This window comes from Botryllus schlosseri, chromosome 11 (assembly GCF_051294905.1).
Source record: "Botryllus schlosseri isolate E-star chromosome 11, Bs_hap1, whole genome shotgun sequence".
NCBI lineage: Eukaryota > Metazoa > Chordata > Ascidiacea > Stolidobranchia > Styelidae > Botryllus > Botryllus schlosseri.
In genome coordinates this window covers 26,252,424-26,270,269 of record NC_137246.1, presented here as the reverse complement: position 1 = coordinate 26,270,269, position 17,846 = coordinate 26,252,424, and the positions used below count along the sequence as shown (strand labels likewise).

Here is a 17,846-nt window from a genome sequence, read left to right as displayed (position 1 = left end):
TTTAGTCTAAGCCATAGTCAATCCTGTTTAAATAGAGAAAATCGGTGATTTTGCACACGCGCAACTTTGAGACGAGGCAGGATGTGTACCGTGTTGTAAAATTGACGATTGCAAGTAGTTTCTAACACTGCAGTCACTGACATCCAATCCACAAATGAACAGATTCCATGAAAATCTTTTGAAATCAATGCGGAAAAAATCACTCATCGTAAGAAAGTGTGTTTACTTGGGCAGCGATGAAACACAAGAGTTGCATCTTCTCTTGAAGGTGCACAACTTCAATATACAATACAGTTGCATATTATATTGATATTGAAATAAACCTAAAGATGGGGCAGTCGCCAGTACGTAGTAGAAAATTCAAACGAACATTGTATATCAACGATCGAACTGTTTCTCACATACAATGCTCTTTTCAATTCTCTACTAGCCGCTAACGATTGTCCCTGATAAGTGACAGCCAAAAATATCCAGGTTAAATCACCATCCCGCCATTTACCTTCTAGTAGGCCTACATCCTGTAACTGTGTTATCTTGGCATTAATAGCCACCACAAAGAACTTCAACTGGTAAGCAGTCCGTCGATATCACAATGATCGAAAGTTCAAAAGGAACGGTCATTAGCAAACTTAGCATCTTGGTGGCAGTATCAGATGACTTGCATTCCATTTAACACGCATAGACAAATGCATCAATCGTTTATACTTCTAGTGACCAATTTACATTCAGATTTCAGTCTGTAGTATCAATTGAGAGAAATACTACAAATCGTTCGATGCTTCAAAATGTCAAGGCACATAAAAGGCCGAATATTGACAGGATTGACTTATTTTAGAATATAATTCATTATGAATGTGATATTAACCCTTTTCACCAGTAAAAAAAAAGAAATTAGTAGTATTTTGCGATTTCGGACGATACTGATATTTCTGAAACCAAAAATATGGAGACCATACCAAGGCGTTGCTATATCACTTTCGCCTACAAAATCATCGATCATAAATATCATCACACGTTTCCGCCAAACATGCCAAAATAATTATACATCTTAAGGCCGTCATCTCAAGCTTTTTGTATTTTTTCTTTTGTTCGACTTATCCTCATTGATAAGCAACGAATGTCCTGTTTTTTTAAGGTGCTGAAATAACTTGTTACGCGACGGGAACACTTGATTACATTTACCGCAACCCAACGATTCTGAATTCGAGTCGGTTGTCACTTGAGGCGTCGCCTTTCCTTTTTTCTTCTGCCGTTTTTTCTTAATTTGTGGTTTTTCGTCAGATATTAGCGACGTGTCGTTATCACCATTGCATTCTGAAGTATTTCCGATATCGTCAGCAACTGATTTTTCGTTTTCAGCAGTGTCACCATCAAATTCAGTCTCAGGTTTTGGAACTTCATCAGATTCTTGAACAGGATCAATTTTCTCTTCAAAATCTTTCGTTTTTAAAGGTTCAGATTCCATCATATTGCTCAACAGTTTTTGCTGCTGACGTTTTTGTTTTTTTTGCTTTTTCGTCAATTTTCTGTCATCAATTTCGTCTTCTATGCCTTCACGGTTTGGATCTTCCGTTAAATCATCGACAGAGACTTCCTCCTGCATTTCTTGCTTTAAACGGTTCATGTTTTCCTTGTGTTTCTTCGATTTCTGATGATTACGCATTCCCATTACCGATTTAAACATTTTATTACAAGCCACGCAAAACATGTCATCCGAATATTCTTGCTCCTCTTCTGAATTTTGGTCGGAATTGTCGGAATCTTCGTCCGACGAAAAACCAAATTCGTCTCGCATCATGTTTTCTAATTGAGAAACTCTTTCGTTGTGTTTTGCTAACTCCTCAAAATTTTCTTGGTCATAAAGTGCAGCTTCCTCTGCCTTGGCACGCATTTCAGACATGCGTCTCTCTTCCGCTTTTACAGCCTGTTCGGTTGCGATTCTCTCTAATTCCGCTTTATGAGCTTTCACGCGCGGGTCGCGTTTACGCACAAACGAAACCAGTTCTCTCACCAGTTCGTTTCTCTTCTTTTTGTGTTTGTCTCTCACTTTTTTATTTTCCTTTTCAACGAGCCTAGCTACACGGCGATTGGGAGCTTCCTTAACGTCATACTGTGATTCCCATACGTAGGATAAGTGAGTGCAGTAAGATTGCCAACTTGAGTAAAATTCATGCACCACGTCGTCGTAATCACTTTCGGAATTACCGAAACAGGGCATCCACTCATCACCTGCAGAACCCTCGTCTTTAAAAGGTTGGTCTTCCACATCGATTTTCTTAAAAACATCTCGATACACAGCGTAGAACCCGTTAGCATCATCTCCAAATCCTTTGTACGCAGACGGGCTAAAATACTCCCACAAATCAAACGCGTTTTCCTTATAATTCTCGTATTTTTTACGGTGTAAAATTTCTTCGCGGTGTCGATCGTACCACGCTCGTTCCTGTGGGTCTGACAGAACATCGTACGCCGCTTGAACTAATCGGAATTTCTCGGTAGCTTCCTCAAGACAGTTTGGATTCTTGTCGGGGTGATACTTCAACGCAGCTTTTCTGTAAGCTTTCTTGATAGTGCCGTCATCCGCGTTAAGCTCTACTCCTAGAATTGCATAATGACATTCCATGCTAGGGTTTAAGAAATGACCTGTGACAGAAATAATACCGGTTGGAAGAAATATTGGAAGAAGCACTTGGACCAACAGAACTTCATTACACGATTGAATAGTAGATTCATACTGAAATAAACCCGCATATTGTCGGCTGACACTCGTCAAGAAAAATTACCATGACCACATATTTCGCTTTATCGGGAGAGATCGTTAAATATCTTGTGTCTTGGGAGTCGAATTTTATTAAAATACAACCTATTTTATGAGCATGTGCATAAACTAAATATAGCAGGGCCTACACCTAGATTATTCAAATTCTCATGCATGTGAGGCTGTGACGTTATATTAGGTGATACGATTGTTGATGAACAATGTTCTTCTCAATTTTTTATTAGCTCATGACGATTAGACCTGACGAGTGTCAGCCGATTTCAATATAAATATACTCAATTGTATCGAATAATGAAACATATGAGTCCAGAGGTTGTCAAAGTAGTCACCGTCGCTACTCAAGTAGAAGTAACGCCGGAATTTCTATTCAAGTAGAAGTAGAAGTGGTGGTTTACAAGTAAGTAAGTAGGTAGTCTATGCTTATTTGTGCCTACAAAACTGTCAAGTAGAAGAAGTAGTCTAAAATCATAACTACTTAAAAAGTAGTGTGGGTAGAAAAAATCTACTTCAAGTACTTCAAAAAGTAGAAGTAATTCGTTACTGACCACCTCTGAACATGGCAAACATGAAATGAAAAATCTTAAAAACCAAGTAGGCTACTATCTAAAGAAACTACGCCATCTTAGCATGCAGTTCATTTCAATGAGCTGTTCAAAACAAGTACCGATTCGAGAGTGGAGCTGGACAAGGCCGCCCTATTCTTTTCAACGGTACTGCCACACGTACTGCCAGTACTGGAAGCCGGTATTGATAAAATACCTAATGCCGACCGGCTTAATAAGGGGAATTGTAGTTTGACCGTCGGCGATGACCAAAACTTAGAGATATCAAACATGGCCGCATGTTGGTCATGAGTTCAATGTTGTAACAGAAAATCGGAATTTGATGTATCGCGATATCTCATCCTCGTCGCGAGCAGCATCGTGGGCCATCCAATGTAACATTTCCTCTTCCACATTTTCAAATTCTTGCTTCATCGGTACATTTTCCTTATCCGAAGAACTTGCTCCCTTATGCACCAACGTAGTCAGCAAGTCTCTGGCAAGCTGGTGCACCCTCATTCTTTCCGGTTCGGAGAGCGGGACGAGAGCTTTGAACTTTGGATACAGAAAGAGCCCCAATCGGTGAAGGTCTGCGAGCACAAACTCTTTTCTCAGATAAAACAGTCCGCGTCTTTTCATGCATTCCCAAATAGGATCATCCGAAGAGTTAGCAGCCAAAGATCTCTCAATTTTTGTGAAGTATAGATACACTAAATGAAGCGTCGGACGCGAGCCTAATTCAAGATTTTTCGTAGCTTCTTCAAATGGTTCAAGAAATTTAATGAGAACCGTCACCAACGCCCATTCAATGCCATCCAATCTCTCCATCTCGTTTGCATTTTTCAAAATTTGCTCCACATCTTTTCTGTTCTCATGAATTGAACGAAGCATATGCACTAAAGAGTCCATCTGTGTCTTACCACTTTGTTTCAAGGCACTTGACAATTCATTATTGAGACCAGCACGCTTGAAATACGCTGCCAAGGACTCGCAATGTGATATTGTATCAGAAATTTTGTTTATCATCTCAGCATCAGACTCATTTACAGGGCAGTGTCTATCAACAGACATCGTGTAGTTCAATACAGTAGACAACATTTGACAGGCACAATTCAGCGTCTTACGTGAAGTCAGAGCCAATCTTACATTGGTAGCGTCATTAGTTACAAAATAACATCGATCAAGCAGAGAGTTTGATAGTCCCATCTCCTTGCAGGATTCCTGGATTTTATTCATTACAACTACACCAGTATCGTTTTCTTGAAGCTGTTTTACACATATTGCAGCAGAGAGTAGCTTTTCCTCGCAGATGTAGTGAGCAGCAAGTGATATGTAATGTCTGTTTTTTATATCAACCCACGTGTCTGTGGTCAACCCAAATATTCCATATTCCTTCAATGCGTCCTTCAGATTGCTAGCATTTTTTGCCTTTTCTACGGCAGCGTTTCTTAGCACTTCTTGTTTTACAGTATCCTTGGATGGGATGATATCTGCCACATTCAACGGGCCATACTTCGAGCCCATTTCCAACAATGTCCGAGCAAATTCGCGAAAACCGTCCCCCTCTAAAGATCGGAATGGTCTTACATCTTTCACAATATACGATGCAGCCGCTTTCAGTAATCGGGACTCGGCATTAGGTTTTGGTAGGAAAGAAGAAATCAAACCTTGCCCAGGCGGTACATATTTGGACATCCTGCACCTCTCTTTCATATGTTTGCCTAAACGCGATGTACCACTGTAACGTTTTTGATGTTTGAATGTATCACCGCAGCGATTACACACAACGAATCCGCAGTAGTCGCCATTGCTGGCGTCATTCAGAAAAGCAAAATTGTTCCAAGACTTCACTTCTGCTCCCAGTAACAAACTCGGCTTTCAGATGCCCTTCCGAATAAAGAGCTTTCGCATCCTTTGCCGACAGTATAACAGAAGCCATATATCTAGTACCAGCTAAGGAGACTTCCAGGAAACTAGAATTCAAAAGTTACAAGGATGCTTACTCACATAATGAGTAAATTTGAAAATATCATTTACATAAATTTGGTGATCCGCATCAACTGAATTCCTAGATTTTCATAATGACATTCCATACTAATGACTAAGCACAAAAATACCAGTTATAATATTACATTTATGTTAGATGTTACTAGCTGAGATATCCCGTTAACATCTAGGATTATACTCATATGGAACTTGCAATTAGCGTAAACATGAAATTGCATGCCATCTCCTATGGAACAATATTGCACGAAGCAAAATATAACCAAGCCTGTAATAGCAAGTAAGCTACGATTAAACCATTTCTTGAATAATGCGCTGCATAATAGCGTTTTGCTCCTGCGTCAAAGTATGCCTGATATCATTCTGTACGGTTCTGGCGGCTTTCAAGTCCTTCCAATTACAAGCGAGGACAAACGATCGCAGATACACATACAGTTCCTCGCCGAGAAGTTGATCCAAGAAATGAGAGCTGGCCGCCAAGCTGGCTTCGTCAGGCCAATGGTAGTCGTGCAGGACTTGTTGATACTTTACTTTCAATTCGATACTGGTGTGTAAAAGCATCAACAAAAGAACTCTAGTGATCTCAACTTTCCTGTACAGATCGTAATAAAATCCCAAAGGAGTCACACCGTTTATATGAAACGCTCCTTGCGTTTTTATAACTTCCACCAAACTCATGGCAGTATCCAAAGCTCCGTGGTAATCGTGTTCCAAAAGTTGGCAACACAAAAGTTTATCCATCGCGCTCGAAACTTGCGAGGGCGTATCAGCAAAATTTTCGATCGAATTTTTGTAATGCTGTATTGCAAACGAGTATTTTTGCGAATTGAAATAGATTTCGGCTATTTCCAAACACAACGTACCCGCCATTGAGTTCATGTTGTTTTCCTTGCATATCCTAATAGCGCACGTAAAACACCATACCGCGTTCTCCAAATTTTCGCTAAAATTAGGACATCGTCTTTCTTCGATCTCTTGATCCGCTTTGAGAAAAAATCTTCCAGCTTCAACCAGCGAATCGATCTCGCCGGGAGTATTTAGGAGTCCTTGTTCGCACCTTGCTTTTGATATGGCCGTGAAACCGGCGTAGGGAAAGCATTCGATTCGAACCAGATGGTTTTTTAACTCGTCGAATTCCTCACTGGCTTCAGCTATGTTTGGTTTTTTCAAGAATCTTTTTTTCAATTTGCTAGACGCGGATCGGTGGTAAGTGAAAAAGTCTATGTCTTCCGCCATGTTGTATATTATACTATTATCTGTAAATGAAAAAGAGTGGATTTTGAGCATAGCTCCATTGTCAACACTCGCGATAGTGTATTCTGACATTAATATCATAGGAAAGCCATCAACTACACACGAAAACTTCGATTTATAAGCGTCGATAACTGAATCAAGCCAATAATCAAGCATTGTCAGTAAGAGACGCTTAGGAGTACAGAACTTCATGACACATTCGAATTATATTCATATTTATTCCCGAAGCTTTTCGGCTGACGCTCATCAGGGGACACTGCCATTAACAATGCGAGCATTCAAATAACTATGTCTAACAACAATATGTATCACTAATTACGACGTCACACAGACAGAGTATATACAAAGTTCGAAAAACGAGTGAACAGTAGTACAGGCATCTCCGTTAACTCGGTGCCTGATGAGTGTCAGCCGTAAAGCTTCCGGAATAAATATGAATACATTATTCAAATTGTCAGTGAAGCTGGACACCGTGATTTGAGTTCTCCAATCTCAATCGAGTACGGTATTGATAGTGAAATTTGGTTGATTCGAGTACTGAAATTACGCGCTCTTCTACCACCAAGAGTTGATTTATCAAAGAGAATCATAATTTAGAAGCTATTGTCCACCGAGGAAGCCTTGAAATCTCAATGGGTGATATCACAACAAATGAAACATCATTTGATGATGAATTAGAGTGAGGAAAAGATACACATCAATCCAACCAAACCTATTCTGTTGACGGAAACCAGAGTTCAAATTATTCAATACACTGAATACAGTTGTATAGTGCAAATCTTCCCTGAATTTTAATCACAACTAGAATTAACGTTATGTGAACATTTCAGGTTTCAGTCAGCCATGCCGTAGTAACAAATAACAAAGCAGAAAAGAGGCAAAACGATACCAGGATTAGATCACCAATGTAATATTCTACTAAAGCAACGCCTTCATTACAACAACCAGTCAAACCACAGTCACAATTCACAGAATGGATAGTGATAAAACACTATGTACGAATAAAATACGCAAGAAAATTGATGAAATAATTTCAGAAAAGTTTCTGGACATCATCACTTTTTTAGTCCGTCATCTAACATATCTTTTGCTTGATTGATTTTTGCGGCGAGATAAGGCGAGCCACCACGATCGGGATGATTTAAAAGCATAATACGCCGGTGCGCTTCTCTGACCTTGTTTCTTCTGCTGGCCTGAGTCACGCCGAGAATGAGAGCGGCTTCCCTCTTGGTCATTTTCGTTTCGAAGCCGCCCCTGTAATACTTCATGCTGTCCAAATCCATTTTGCCGAGTTGCTGAAAAGTTTCGTTCATTTTTTGGGATAATGGTCCCGCGGATCGTATGACAGTTCTTCCTATTAACGCTGCAGCCGTGATACCCAGACCGGCCACGATGAGAGACGTCATCTTTTGGTTGGGTTTGCCTACCCTTTCGATACCGGAATAGATACTATGTAATGTTTATTATCTATATTTTATACAGAACCCGCAGTGGGCAATTTCACTCCACTTTCGCTCCGCACCGCGCGTAGAAATAAGAGGTCAGGCTTATGTTTATGAAATCGTGATCGCTAGGTGGTATACAAATGCTGGTAGATCAGCTCGGGCAATGGTGCTGGTATTGGAACTGGTGACATTTTGTTGGAGCAGCACTAGTTCTAAATTGAACATGCCCATCATTATATACATGAAAACTCGGATATTGTTCTTCATATTTTATTGTCATGGACGATGACCAGGTGAGTGTCTGATTTCAAAGACTACTCCAAGTCGTTTCGACCCCCTCCTATCTTTTCATTGCATCGCAATTTTTGTGGTGTATTGAACTGATAATAATTGCTAATAAACCAAACTGAACTGAGTTGAAGGCAAGTAAACCGTTCGATTATCGGCAGTAGAACGTTCCGAACCGTCGGAGGCTCCTTCTCTTGTTCTTCTGGCGACATCAAAGCCCAGAAAACGACCTGATAAAGGATGTATACCAAGAGGCCGAGGTGGATGCTAGAGACGGAAACTTGCGTTTTCGGCATCGTCCAATCTCTTCATTACATCGCTCCGTATCTTGTGTCCCGCATTATGTGTCTTTGAGCGGATGAAAATATATGATCCAACGATTATTACGGTTGTTATTGACAGAGATAGACAGGCAGCCCAATATTTGATCTCTGCCTCATCTGCATATCGCCTGGGCACCTGATTTGAAAGACTACTCATTTCCACACATGCTCCTATCTTTTTATTGTATCGCAGTCTTGTGGTGTTTTGAATTGATGAAAATTCCTAATAAACTGAACTGCCCATTCGACCAATAATGAAAAAAGATGAAATTTTATGAATTATAACCTTGAACTCGAAGATATTATAAACTAGATTTCATGTAATTTTAGGATTCAAGCTTCTAAGAGTTGTTCTGTATATATGTACATTATATGTTGATATATAGCTGATTCTAGGGTAGATGGCAGATGAAGCGGACATGTAAAGATCACAAATTCAAAATGCATTATGCTATTTAACCACGTGCGTCACATGAAGATTTCGTGACCTCCGATCAACTTCAGTAACTTTGCAGCGTTTCGCTCATTCGTAAATTTCACTTCTGTCATTGATGCTGCTAGTTTTCAGCGTTCGTATCGTAAAGTCACGGTATTACCGCAATAAACTCCAAATGGTTTCTAAGACAGTTGCAGCCGCCGCCATTGCGGGTGCTGCTTTCGTCAGCTATTGCGTGTACTTCGATAGGAAGCGTAGAAGTGATCCAGATTTCAGAAAGAATCTTATGGAACGTAAGTACGTTTTGAATTGCTTCGCGAGTTGCACTTCATAATATGGAATATGTGTCAGGACGAAGAAAAGCTAGAGAAATGAAACAAAATGCAAATGCAACGACGGTGAGTGAATATTGTTGTGCTTATGAAATAGCCTACTTGACACTATAAACCTGCGAGTGTGGTAATATGATGACTATATTGTTGGCCATGGTATACCGGTTCAGGATAAGCCTGATATACGATCTGGTTATAGAATCCTAGAAATTGAGTAACATTTGTATACCAATTTCTTATTGCAAAGTATGGAACAAATTTAAGTCTGCTTCTCAAATATATTCCAGATTTTCAATTGATTTAAATATGTAATGAATATCCTGTGATATTTACCATCCCATCCTCCCCCCTTCAGAGCAGAGTTGGATCAATTACAATATCTTAATTCAATTACAATTACTTCCTTACATGTTTAAATTACATTACAATTACAATTACTCAATGCTAAAATTATCAAATTACAATTATTGTTAAACATGTAATTAATTACAATTATAATTACAATTACTTTTAAAAAGGTAATTGATTCTGTAAAGAGGTTCTTTGACAACCGTAGCAATGTAATTAGCAACAATCTCAAGCTATTCATGTTTCATTCCTGATATGTAGAATGCCCTTTAATTAAAAAAAACTCGAACGTATTCGAACTATCCCTAATCCTGAGTACTGAAAACTATAAGCAGAGAAAAATGTTTCAAGCGACTGTTAAGAACCAAAGGTTTGACCGACTAACAGCGAATAGGCTACAGGACAGTCAATGAAATGTAATGAAACGATTAGGCTTAGGGCTGGGCACAATGATTCGAGTACTCGAATCTGAATCGAGTATTAATTTCAATGATTCAGTTCGAGTGGTAAAAAACAATTTTTTCGAGTACTGAAGTTACATTCCTCAGCACTGAAAGTTAATTTATCAACGAGCATTATAGTAGCGATACTCTTTTCCACTGTGGAAGCCTCGAAAGATTGATTACCCGTATCGCAACGCACGAAACATAGTAAAAAGCTACCAACGTTGCTGGAAATAGCACATTTCTGAAGTCATGATCATCCGACAACATGTCACAAAGTACAATGAGATCGGTATGGTTGAAAAAAAATCAAGTACCTTTAACGTGATGGATAAGAGTTATTATATTCTTTGTGAAGGCATAAAAGGTACATATTTGAACTTTGACATTGCAGTCTGTTATGACGTAATAATGAGTAATACTCGACTCGACTTGAAGCATAATACGTGATTCAGAATCGAATCACTCAGGTACTTGATTTTGCCCAGCCCTGGGCCTACTCAGAGCTGAGTCATGATAATGAAATGTAAATGGTAAAGCGTCAGAGATAAGGATGATACCGATAAGGCGCGTAAAATTAAAATAAATGCAAAAGGAAAGAACCTCCTGATAACTAAGAATTACAATGTTTTGGTTCACATTTACATTTAACTTGCTCGGATACTGTTAGATTGCATTTGATGAACATTAGGGTGCGAAAAGTTTCTGGCCCCAGTAAATTTGGCCAAGATTGGAGGTAAGATTGGAATAACGTCTCTACAAATGCTTGATCAAGTTTGATGAAGCACTGGTTGGAAACTTGAATTTTTTTTGCTATTGTTGCAACAAGCCTCCGTACTGGTCAGAGATTTCAAAAAAACTTTGACCGTGGTGTAGGAAATGATTCAGCACAGGTTTCATAAGAGTTTATTTGGTGTTCATCCATTTTTGAAGTATTAATTTTTAGTTTAGTTCACTGGTTCTCTAACTTTTTTAGACGCACTTTATGACAGTGAATATTTCATGCCCCCCTTATCGTCATAGCACACAATCAAACCAGAAAGTTAGCAATCCTTGCATATAGTTTGATGGTATGGAAGGTCATGTTATGACTGCTGATGAGAGAATTCTCCAATACGCGGAAAAGATGTCAGTTCACTGGAGCGTCGCTCCCCGTTCATATGCTTTCACGCCGCCCAAGGGGGCACGCCCCCAGTTTGAGAATCATTGGTTTAGCCTATATTGTATTCACAAAGTTTTTTGTTGCTACTTAAGTATGGGAAACGGTTCAGCGTGACTGAATTATCTAGTTATAACGCAGCACGCATAGAACATCGATGTAAATGGGCTAATTAGTACATGTGGTGACTGTTTACTACGGCCTTAAGGCCCCTCGTCGTCATCCTGGTTCGTACCGGATTTTCACTGGTGCAACGAATAAATGATTGATTAAATGATTATTTTATGTTGTGATTGTCAGGTTTCAATGAAAATGTAATTGAGATTGTAATTGAGCAAAATTTTTATCAAATTACAATTACACAAAATAGAAATGCTTCAATTACAATTACATGAAAAAATGTAATTATTACATTCAGCTCAATTACAAATTACAATTGATCCAACTCTGCTTCAGAGTGGTCAGTAGCATCATTTTCATAGTTACCTTACTGGTATTGAGAATATGCTTACATCGTAAATGCCTATTTGGTGTCGTATTTTATAGAGACATCTATCTCCTTTCTCATCAGCAGAAGCACAATTGTGTTTGTCGCATGTAACCTCTTACTCTGCGAAGTGTTGGGAAGAAGTCACAAACTTGAAGTCCCAAGTCACATCGAGTTATCGCACAGGTTGACTCGAGTCATAACCCAAATACGAGGCATTTTGGCAAGATGATACAGCCCACCTGCGTGTGCCGTGTGTCCATAAGATAAAATCTAAATCTACACCAATTTTTCACCAGTAATATAAATTTATAGATATAAACCATACCTGATTTCACTTCGAATCACAGGTTTGCAAAGTGACTCCAATCATGTAAAGTTAAGTCAGCCCAACGCTGATACATCACCCCAAGAACTAATAGCTCAATTAACTTTGCAATAGCCTAATTTCAATTTGCGACTTGATTTTGAACACTGCTTACTTCCTGGATCAACATCGATTACGCACTAAACACACACCATTGTTACAGCTGCCAGATCTGCGGGACCCAGCCCAAGTGCAAAAGTTTTTCTTGGAAGAAGTGCAAAAGGGGGAGGAGCTCCTTTCCGAAGGAAAATTTGAGGAGGGGGTCGAACATTTGACGAATGCAGTAGCGGTATGCGGGCAGCCGCAGCAGCTCCTGCAAGTACTTCAACAGACGCTCCCCCCTCACGTATTCAGCATGCTCATCGAAAAGCTGCCAACCATAACTCAGGTATGTAATATTCTACTGGACAGGGGATCTGTAACTCCAAGAGTATCTTCTACATATTTGAATTACTAAAGTAGGGATTGATTTCTTTCACTACCTAATCGAGTATCCACATTTTCGACTACTTCTGATTCTACTTGGCAGTTTTTCTGGCAATACTACTTGATTTTAGGATTTTGAAAAGTAGAAAATAGTTAGTTTGCATCACTTATATGAATGAAATAGTTCTATAGTGCATCTGAAATAGTCCCTGTATCATAGTGACTGAATATATGTTCAGCTTAAAGTATTTAGGCTTATTTCAATATGAATATATTATTCAATTTAGGCTTATTTCAATATGAATATATTATTCAATTGAAGTTACCTGGTAACTCGAGGAAGCTCTCCATATATTTTATTATTATATTATGTATTAGTCACAATGATGCAATTGCTCTTCCAAACGCAATCAGCTCCGGTTAACTGCTAAAAGCGTGCGGCCATTTGAGTAAATCTTCTTCGAAATTGTAATTGAGTTGAAATTTATGACATTACCTGGAGTACTCACCCCCCCCAACTCGACTGTTTGAAATAACTGGAGTACTTTCATGAATACGATTTCTTTACTTCTACTTGAAGTAGTTTTGAGATGTCTTCTGCTTATAATTGGATAAAGATTGAAAGGCTAACCTCTGCTGACTGCTGCGGTCAATAGAGTAATTTCACTGACTACTTTGACCACCTCTACCTAGGTCTGTAGTTATCCGACCTTGACTCCACGTTTTTAGAGATTCTCGCCACCAAAAACGGAGGAAAAGAAAGAACCCACCACGCAAGCAACAATTGCTGATGTCGACGAACTCGAGTGATTGACTTGCGTGTCGCTATTGTACTTCACATTTTTTTGTATTAAATATCTTTTCAATCATGTTGCAAAGCTGTATCGGCGGAGCAGGGTGCCAGTTGGACAACTAGAGTATTTCCAGCTTTTCCAATTAGAGTATGTTGAAGATTTAGAATCAATTTTAGGCATTTGCATTCAGACAATTCACATAATAACTATGCAGCATTGAAACATCTTACATATTATGTTGAATAATTACGTTATTGTCATTCCACTCTAATTAGAAACTTAGAATAGCCTATAGTTGTCCAAGTCTGGCATGGTGAGGTTCATCAGACGATATCTATTGCACACAAGCACAGAGTTTACCGTTCCACGTTTACATCCTGTGTTCTGGCAGTATCTCCTTCACAAGTTCACAACAATTTGACCACACTGCAAATCACTTCTTTTTCTTGTCTTTGGCCTTGACCTTCTTCGTCTGACCACCGCCAAACAAGTTGGACATGGTCTCGGACAGATCAAAACCGCTCTGGCCGGTGTTGAGCATGTTCATCGACTGCTCCATTTCTTTCTTGAACTCGGGATCGTTCATGTTCATCATTTTCGGTAGCACGACCAACATCAGTAGCGGAAGAACCATCATCAGAACCTGCAAAAAAGGAAATACATAAAATCCACACACACTAGCTAGTTAGCTATAAGCAACTTATCGGCTACCGAGTTATCACTTATAGTTTTTTCTATGATGGGATCATGAGCCACGAAGATCAAGAATCAAATTTAATGCGCATTCATTCGGACATTGTTGGGCACTTGATCAAATACTACACAAATGATAAAATGAGCCTTGAGTTACCCAGGTAGAGGATTACAAAGAAGCCTTTGTCCACTCACCATAGGGCTCTTCAACATATCGATAATGCTGAACTTCTCTCGCACTTGGAAGTATTGAGCAAAAGAAACGGGTTTCATTTCCAGTGGGTATTTCAGCAATGACACCTGACTCGGCTTCAGGTGATTCAGTTTCCGAGCTCTGGCGTTACCCTTCGCCGATATGTCGACTCTAATCGGTTCAAACACGTACTTGGCAGAGACAACTTCAACAACATAAGATCCTGTTGGGACATTGTACACGGAGAAAGTTCCATCAGTCCTATAAAAATGAACAAATGTCACACATTTAGTGTCAGCAATTGGATCAGTTGCAGATGACCACGATTCATTTGCAGGTCAATTACTCCATTGTCCTTGAAGACACTCTTGGAGGTACAGATCTTCAACTTACAGTTAAATAATATAATAATATTGAAATAAACGAGAATATTTTCGGTTGACACACGTGAGGGTTAATCGTCAGCAACTATAGTAGAGTATTGAAATTTTCGGGTTTATTGGATGACTCATGAAACAGAAAATTGAACTGTGGTAAGTATTTTAAATAGACTGACCTGCCAATAGCCGCCAGCAGCACATTTAGATGAGTTTTAATGAACGATACATCCTCAATTAAAGCTAAATATATTCCTGTATACCTTCTTTCTAATTGAGTTCTACTGCATAAACTAATTCTAAGCATCACTTGATATGGAACAGGTCGGTTGAAGCGACATAGGCGTAATTGTAGAATCACGGTAAGCACTGACCTGAGAAATCCTTTGTGTCTGCCACCGTCAACCAAGATTTGTAGCTCGTTCGTCAAACGCCTTCCACTGTCGGGAGGAAGGATGACCCTTCCATCAATTTTATAGGACGTCCCCGGCGAACAAAGCAGCAGAAACCCGACGAAAAATAAAATGTCGCACCAACCCATATCTTCACCAGCGTCCGTTGCTTCTTTGGATGTTATCGATCCTGATCGCTATTTAGAAACTAAATCGATTGATTTTGAAAGACACATGAAACGGATGTATCGTAAAGTAATGTCTTCGATTTTATGTATTTTGTATCATATCACAAAAGATAACCAAGCACTTGATCTCTTCAAATTCCAAATTTAATCTAGATTCACACCGTAAATAGGTTCCAAATCCCTTCACGCCCCGTAAACTGAACGGAGGAAACAGCCTTATATGACATGCCACCCAACCCCATTTTTGACGCTTGCTTTTTTCTATACTATATTCTTTTACTTTTTACATCGCCTAGGCCGCGGTAGGTGTCTGATTCCAAAGACTACTACAAGTCGTTACGACACCTTCCTATCTTTTCATTGTATCGCATTTTTGTGGTGTATTGAACTGATAAAATTGCTAATAAACCAACCAACCGAGGTGCCCCCCTCCCCCCGGTGCATCTCGATGAAATTCATAACGAATAGAGCTATAGAGAAGTTACACTTGGTATATGTGTAAAAGGTTAACTACGGAATTGTTTTTCGGTTATCTGACTCAAATTCAGCAACGTGCGAAGAAACTCTCGATCCTAGTTTGTTTTTATTCGGTTTATTAGCAATTTTTATCAGTTCAGTACACCACAAAAATGCAATACAATGAAAAGATAGGAAGGTGTCGAAGCGACTTGGAGTAGTCTTTGGAATCCGACACTCACCTTGGCCTAGGTCATTTACCTGCAAAGTTGACAAATAAAGATTCTCTATCTCTCTCTCCCTATCACGCTCAATGCTGCCATTTTTTATTTACCTCTGCATTTCGTATCCGCTTCGCTCCAACGGTTTTTCTACGCCGATACGTGTCGCGCAAGCAGCTCTCGTGAAATTTCTCAGGTATAGCACCATCTTCTTGCAAAAGCCTGAATTTTTATAACGGAAATATGGTGTCTGTTGTAAATACCGTCGATACCTCGCACGAGGATATGATTCACGACGCTCAGTTAGACTACTACGGCATCCATCTAGCTACCTGTTCGTCTGATCGCTCCGTGAAAGTGTTCGATGTCAGGAACAACACCCAGAGATTGATCACAACTCTATCGGGACACGAAGGTCCCGTTTGGCAGGTCGCGTGGGCGCATCCAAAGTACGGAAACATTTTGGCGTCGTGTGCCTACGATAGGAAAGTAATAATTTGGAAAGAAGTCAATGGTCAGTGGCAAAAGTACCACGAATATAACGAACATGAATCTTCCGTAAACTCAGTTTGCTGGGCTCCGCATGAAGTTGGATTAATTCTAGCGTGTGGATCTTCCGATGGATCTGTGTCGATATTATCATTCAACGATGGTGTTTGGGAAGCTACCAAAATTAGCAATGCCCACACAATAGGATGTAACGCTGTTAGCTGGGCTCCAGCTGTCACACCTGGTTCGTTAGTGGAACCACCATCAAACATACCAAAAGATTCAAAATCAAAAAGGATCGTATCAGGTGGCTGTGATCAGTTGGTAAAAATATGGTGTGAAAAAGATGGAAGCTGGCAAGAAGAAGCAAAATTAGAGAGTCATGATGATTGGGTGCGTGATGTCGCATGGGCTCCCTCCATTGGACTACCGAAAAGCAAAATTGCGAGCTGTTGCCAAGATGGTCGAGTCATCATTTGGTCAAACGATGGCACCGGCACAAGCTGGACGCCGAAAGTCTTGCATAAATTCGACGACGTTGTGTGGCACGTTAGCTGGTCGCTGACTGGGGATATCTTAGCTGTGTCTGGCGGTGACAATAAAGTTTCTTTATGGAGAGAAAATTTAGACGGACAATGGATTTCTATTAGTGACGTAGGGAAGAACGCGCAGGCTACTGGTGCGGCTTGATTGCTCTGTGTATAGAATATTGGAGGTAGAATTCTGAGTAATTCGATTTTAATGACTTTGAATTCAAGATTTCATTGGTGTATAGACTGGAGACTCCGAACAGTACTGCCCTTTCACCCTAAGTCCTATTGATTTATTGTATTTACTGTATTGTGTTTGCTCTTACACTTCCTGCAGACATAAGGATTTAACAATGATATTTGTCATATAACATGAATCTTGGTTTAGTAGGAAATACGGGTCCAATGCTACTCAAAAATATGTAATGAAAGATCTGTTTGATTTGAAAATATTGTTTTTCGTTGGCAATTTCAGATACTATTGATATTGGTCTGGCAGGCAATATAGGTCTATTATTACAGGAAAATGTGTAATGAAAGATTTGTTTGATTCGAAAGTGTAGTTTCATTGGCAATTTCAAATACTATTGATATTGGTCTAGTAGGCAATATGATTCTGTTGTTACAGAAAAATATGTAATGAAAGATTTATCTGTTTGACTTGAAAATATCGTTTTTCATCAATGATTTCAAATACTATTGATCTGGGTCTCGAGCAGGCAAGATGGATTGCTTGTTGCAGAAAAAAACGTGATAAAAGATGTATTGTTAGACTTGAAAATATTGTTTTTCATCAGCAATCGTTTCCAGTGCATTTGCCTCCAGATAATATGTGCTATAAGTGTGTTTTCTTTTTGTCTTTTCTGCGAAATTAAGTACT

The 17,846-nt window shown here is 39.4% G+C and overlaps 6 protein-coding genes across 6 annotated transcripts; 2 read left to right on the top strand and 4 right to left on the bottom strand.

Annotated features, from left to right (window-relative positions):
* Positions 1 to 23: 23 nt before the first annotated feature.
* On the bottom strand, positions 24 to 2,626 carry LOC145450408 (dnaJ homolog subfamily C member 21-like). Its single transcript, XM_080328935.1, has one exon. It carries the CDS (start codon positions 2,621 to 2,623, stop codon positions 1,058 to 1,060), a length of 1,566 nt encoding a protein of 521 aa, XP_080185061.1. The 5' UTR covers positions 2,624 to 2,626; the 3' UTR covers positions 24 to 1,057.
* A 17-nt stretch (positions 2,627 to 2,643) lies between these two features.
* On the bottom strand, positions 2,644 to 6,771 carry LOC145450416 (40-kDa huntingtin-associated protein-like). The gene has a single exon (XM_080328942.1). It carries the CDS (start codon positions 6,769 to 6,771, stop codon positions 5,617 to 5,619), a length of 1,155 nt encoding a protein of 384 aa, XP_080185068.1. The 3' UTR covers positions 2,644 to 5,616.
* On the bottom strand, positions 6,578 to 8,131 carry LOC145450448 (mitochondrial import inner membrane translocase subunit TIM14-like). The gene has a single exon (XM_080328976.1). The coding sequence runs from the start codon at positions 7,983 to 7,985 to the stop codon at positions 7,635 to 7,637; it is 351 nt and encodes a 116-aa protein (XP_080185102.1). The 5' UTR covers positions 7,986 to 8,131; the 3' UTR covers positions 6,578 to 7,634.
* A 996-nt stretch (positions 8,132 to 9,127) lies between these two features.
* On the top strand, positions 9,128 to 13,502 carry LOC145450444 (mitochondrial import receptor subunit TOM20 homolog). The gene is made up of 4 exons (XM_080328973.1): positions 9,128 to 9,364; positions 9,423 to 9,469; positions 12,371 to 12,595; positions 13,363 to 13,502. The coding sequence occupies exons 1-4, from the start codon at positions 9,187 to 9,189 to the stop codon at positions 13,441 to 13,443; spliced, it is 531 nt and encodes a 176-aa protein (XP_080185099.1). The 5' UTR covers positions 9,128 to 9,186; the 3' UTR covers positions 13,444 to 13,502.
* On the bottom strand, positions 13,460 to 15,288 carry LOC145450439 (endoplasmic reticulum membrane protein complex subunit 7-like). Its single transcript, XM_080328967.1, has 3 exons — positions 15,065 to 15,288; positions 14,316 to 14,574; positions 13,460 to 14,070 (listed from the first exon to the last, which is right to left on the bottom strand). Exons 1-3 carry the CDS (start codon positions 15,229 to 15,231, stop codon positions 13,861 to 13,863), a joined length of 636 nt encoding a protein of 211 aa, XP_080185093.1. The 5' UTR covers positions 15,232 to 15,288; the 3' UTR covers positions 13,460 to 13,860.
* Positions 15,289 to 16,085: 797 nt separating this feature from the next.
* Positions 16,086 to 17,842, top strand: LOC145450433 (protein SEC13 homolog). Its single transcript, XM_080328959.1, has one exon. It carries the CDS (start codon positions 16,191 to 16,193, stop codon positions 17,124 to 17,126), a length of 936 nt encoding a protein of 311 aa, XP_080185085.1. The 5' UTR covers positions 16,086 to 16,190; the 3' UTR covers positions 17,127 to 17,842.
* The last annotated feature ends 4 nt before the right edge of the window (positions 17,843 to 17,846 follow it).

Excerpts from the sequence above, each read along its gene's own strand:
- LOC145450439 (XM_080328967.1), bottom strand. The coding sequence starts at position 15,231 with ATGGGTTGGTGCGACATTTTATTTTTCGTCGGGTTTCTGCTGCTTTGT. Across the intron at positions 14,575-15,064 it reads AGACACAAAGGATTTCTCAG|GACTGATGGAACTTTCTCCG; the intron begins GTCAGTGCTTAC and ends TCATTTTTATAG. Across the intron at positions 14,071-14,315 it reads ATATGTTGAAGAGCCCTATG|GTTCTGATGATGGTTCTTCC; the intron begins GTGAGTGGACAA and ends CCTTTTTTGCAG.
- LOC145450444 (XM_080328973.1), top strand. The coding sequence starts at position 9,187 with ATGCTGCTAGTTTTCAGCGTTCGTATCGTAAAGTCACGGTATTACCGC. Across the intron at positions 9,365-9,422 it reads CAGAAAGAATCTTATGGAAC|GACGAAGAAAAGCTAGAGAA; the intron begins GTAAGTACGTTT and ends AATATGTGTCAG. Across the intron at positions 9,470-12,370 it reads AAAATGCAAATGCAACGACG|CTGCCAGATCTGCGGGACCC; the intron begins GTGAGTGAATAT and ends CCATTGTTACAG.
- LOC145450433 (XM_080328959.1), top strand. The coding sequence starts at position 16,191 with ATGGTGTCTGTTGTAAATACCGTCGATACCTCGCACGAGGATATGATT.
- LOC145450448 (XM_080328976.1), bottom strand. The coding sequence starts at position 7,985 with ATGACGTCTCTCATCGTGGCCGGTCTGGGTATCACGGCTGCAGCGTTA.
- LOC145450416 (XM_080328942.1), bottom strand. The coding sequence starts at position 6,771 with ATGAAGTTCTGTACTCCTAAGCGTCTCTTACTGACAATGCTTGATTAT.
- LOC145450408 (XM_080328935.1), bottom strand. The coding sequence starts at position 2,623 with ATGGAATGTCATTATGCAATTCTAGGAGTAGAGCTTAACGCGGATGAC.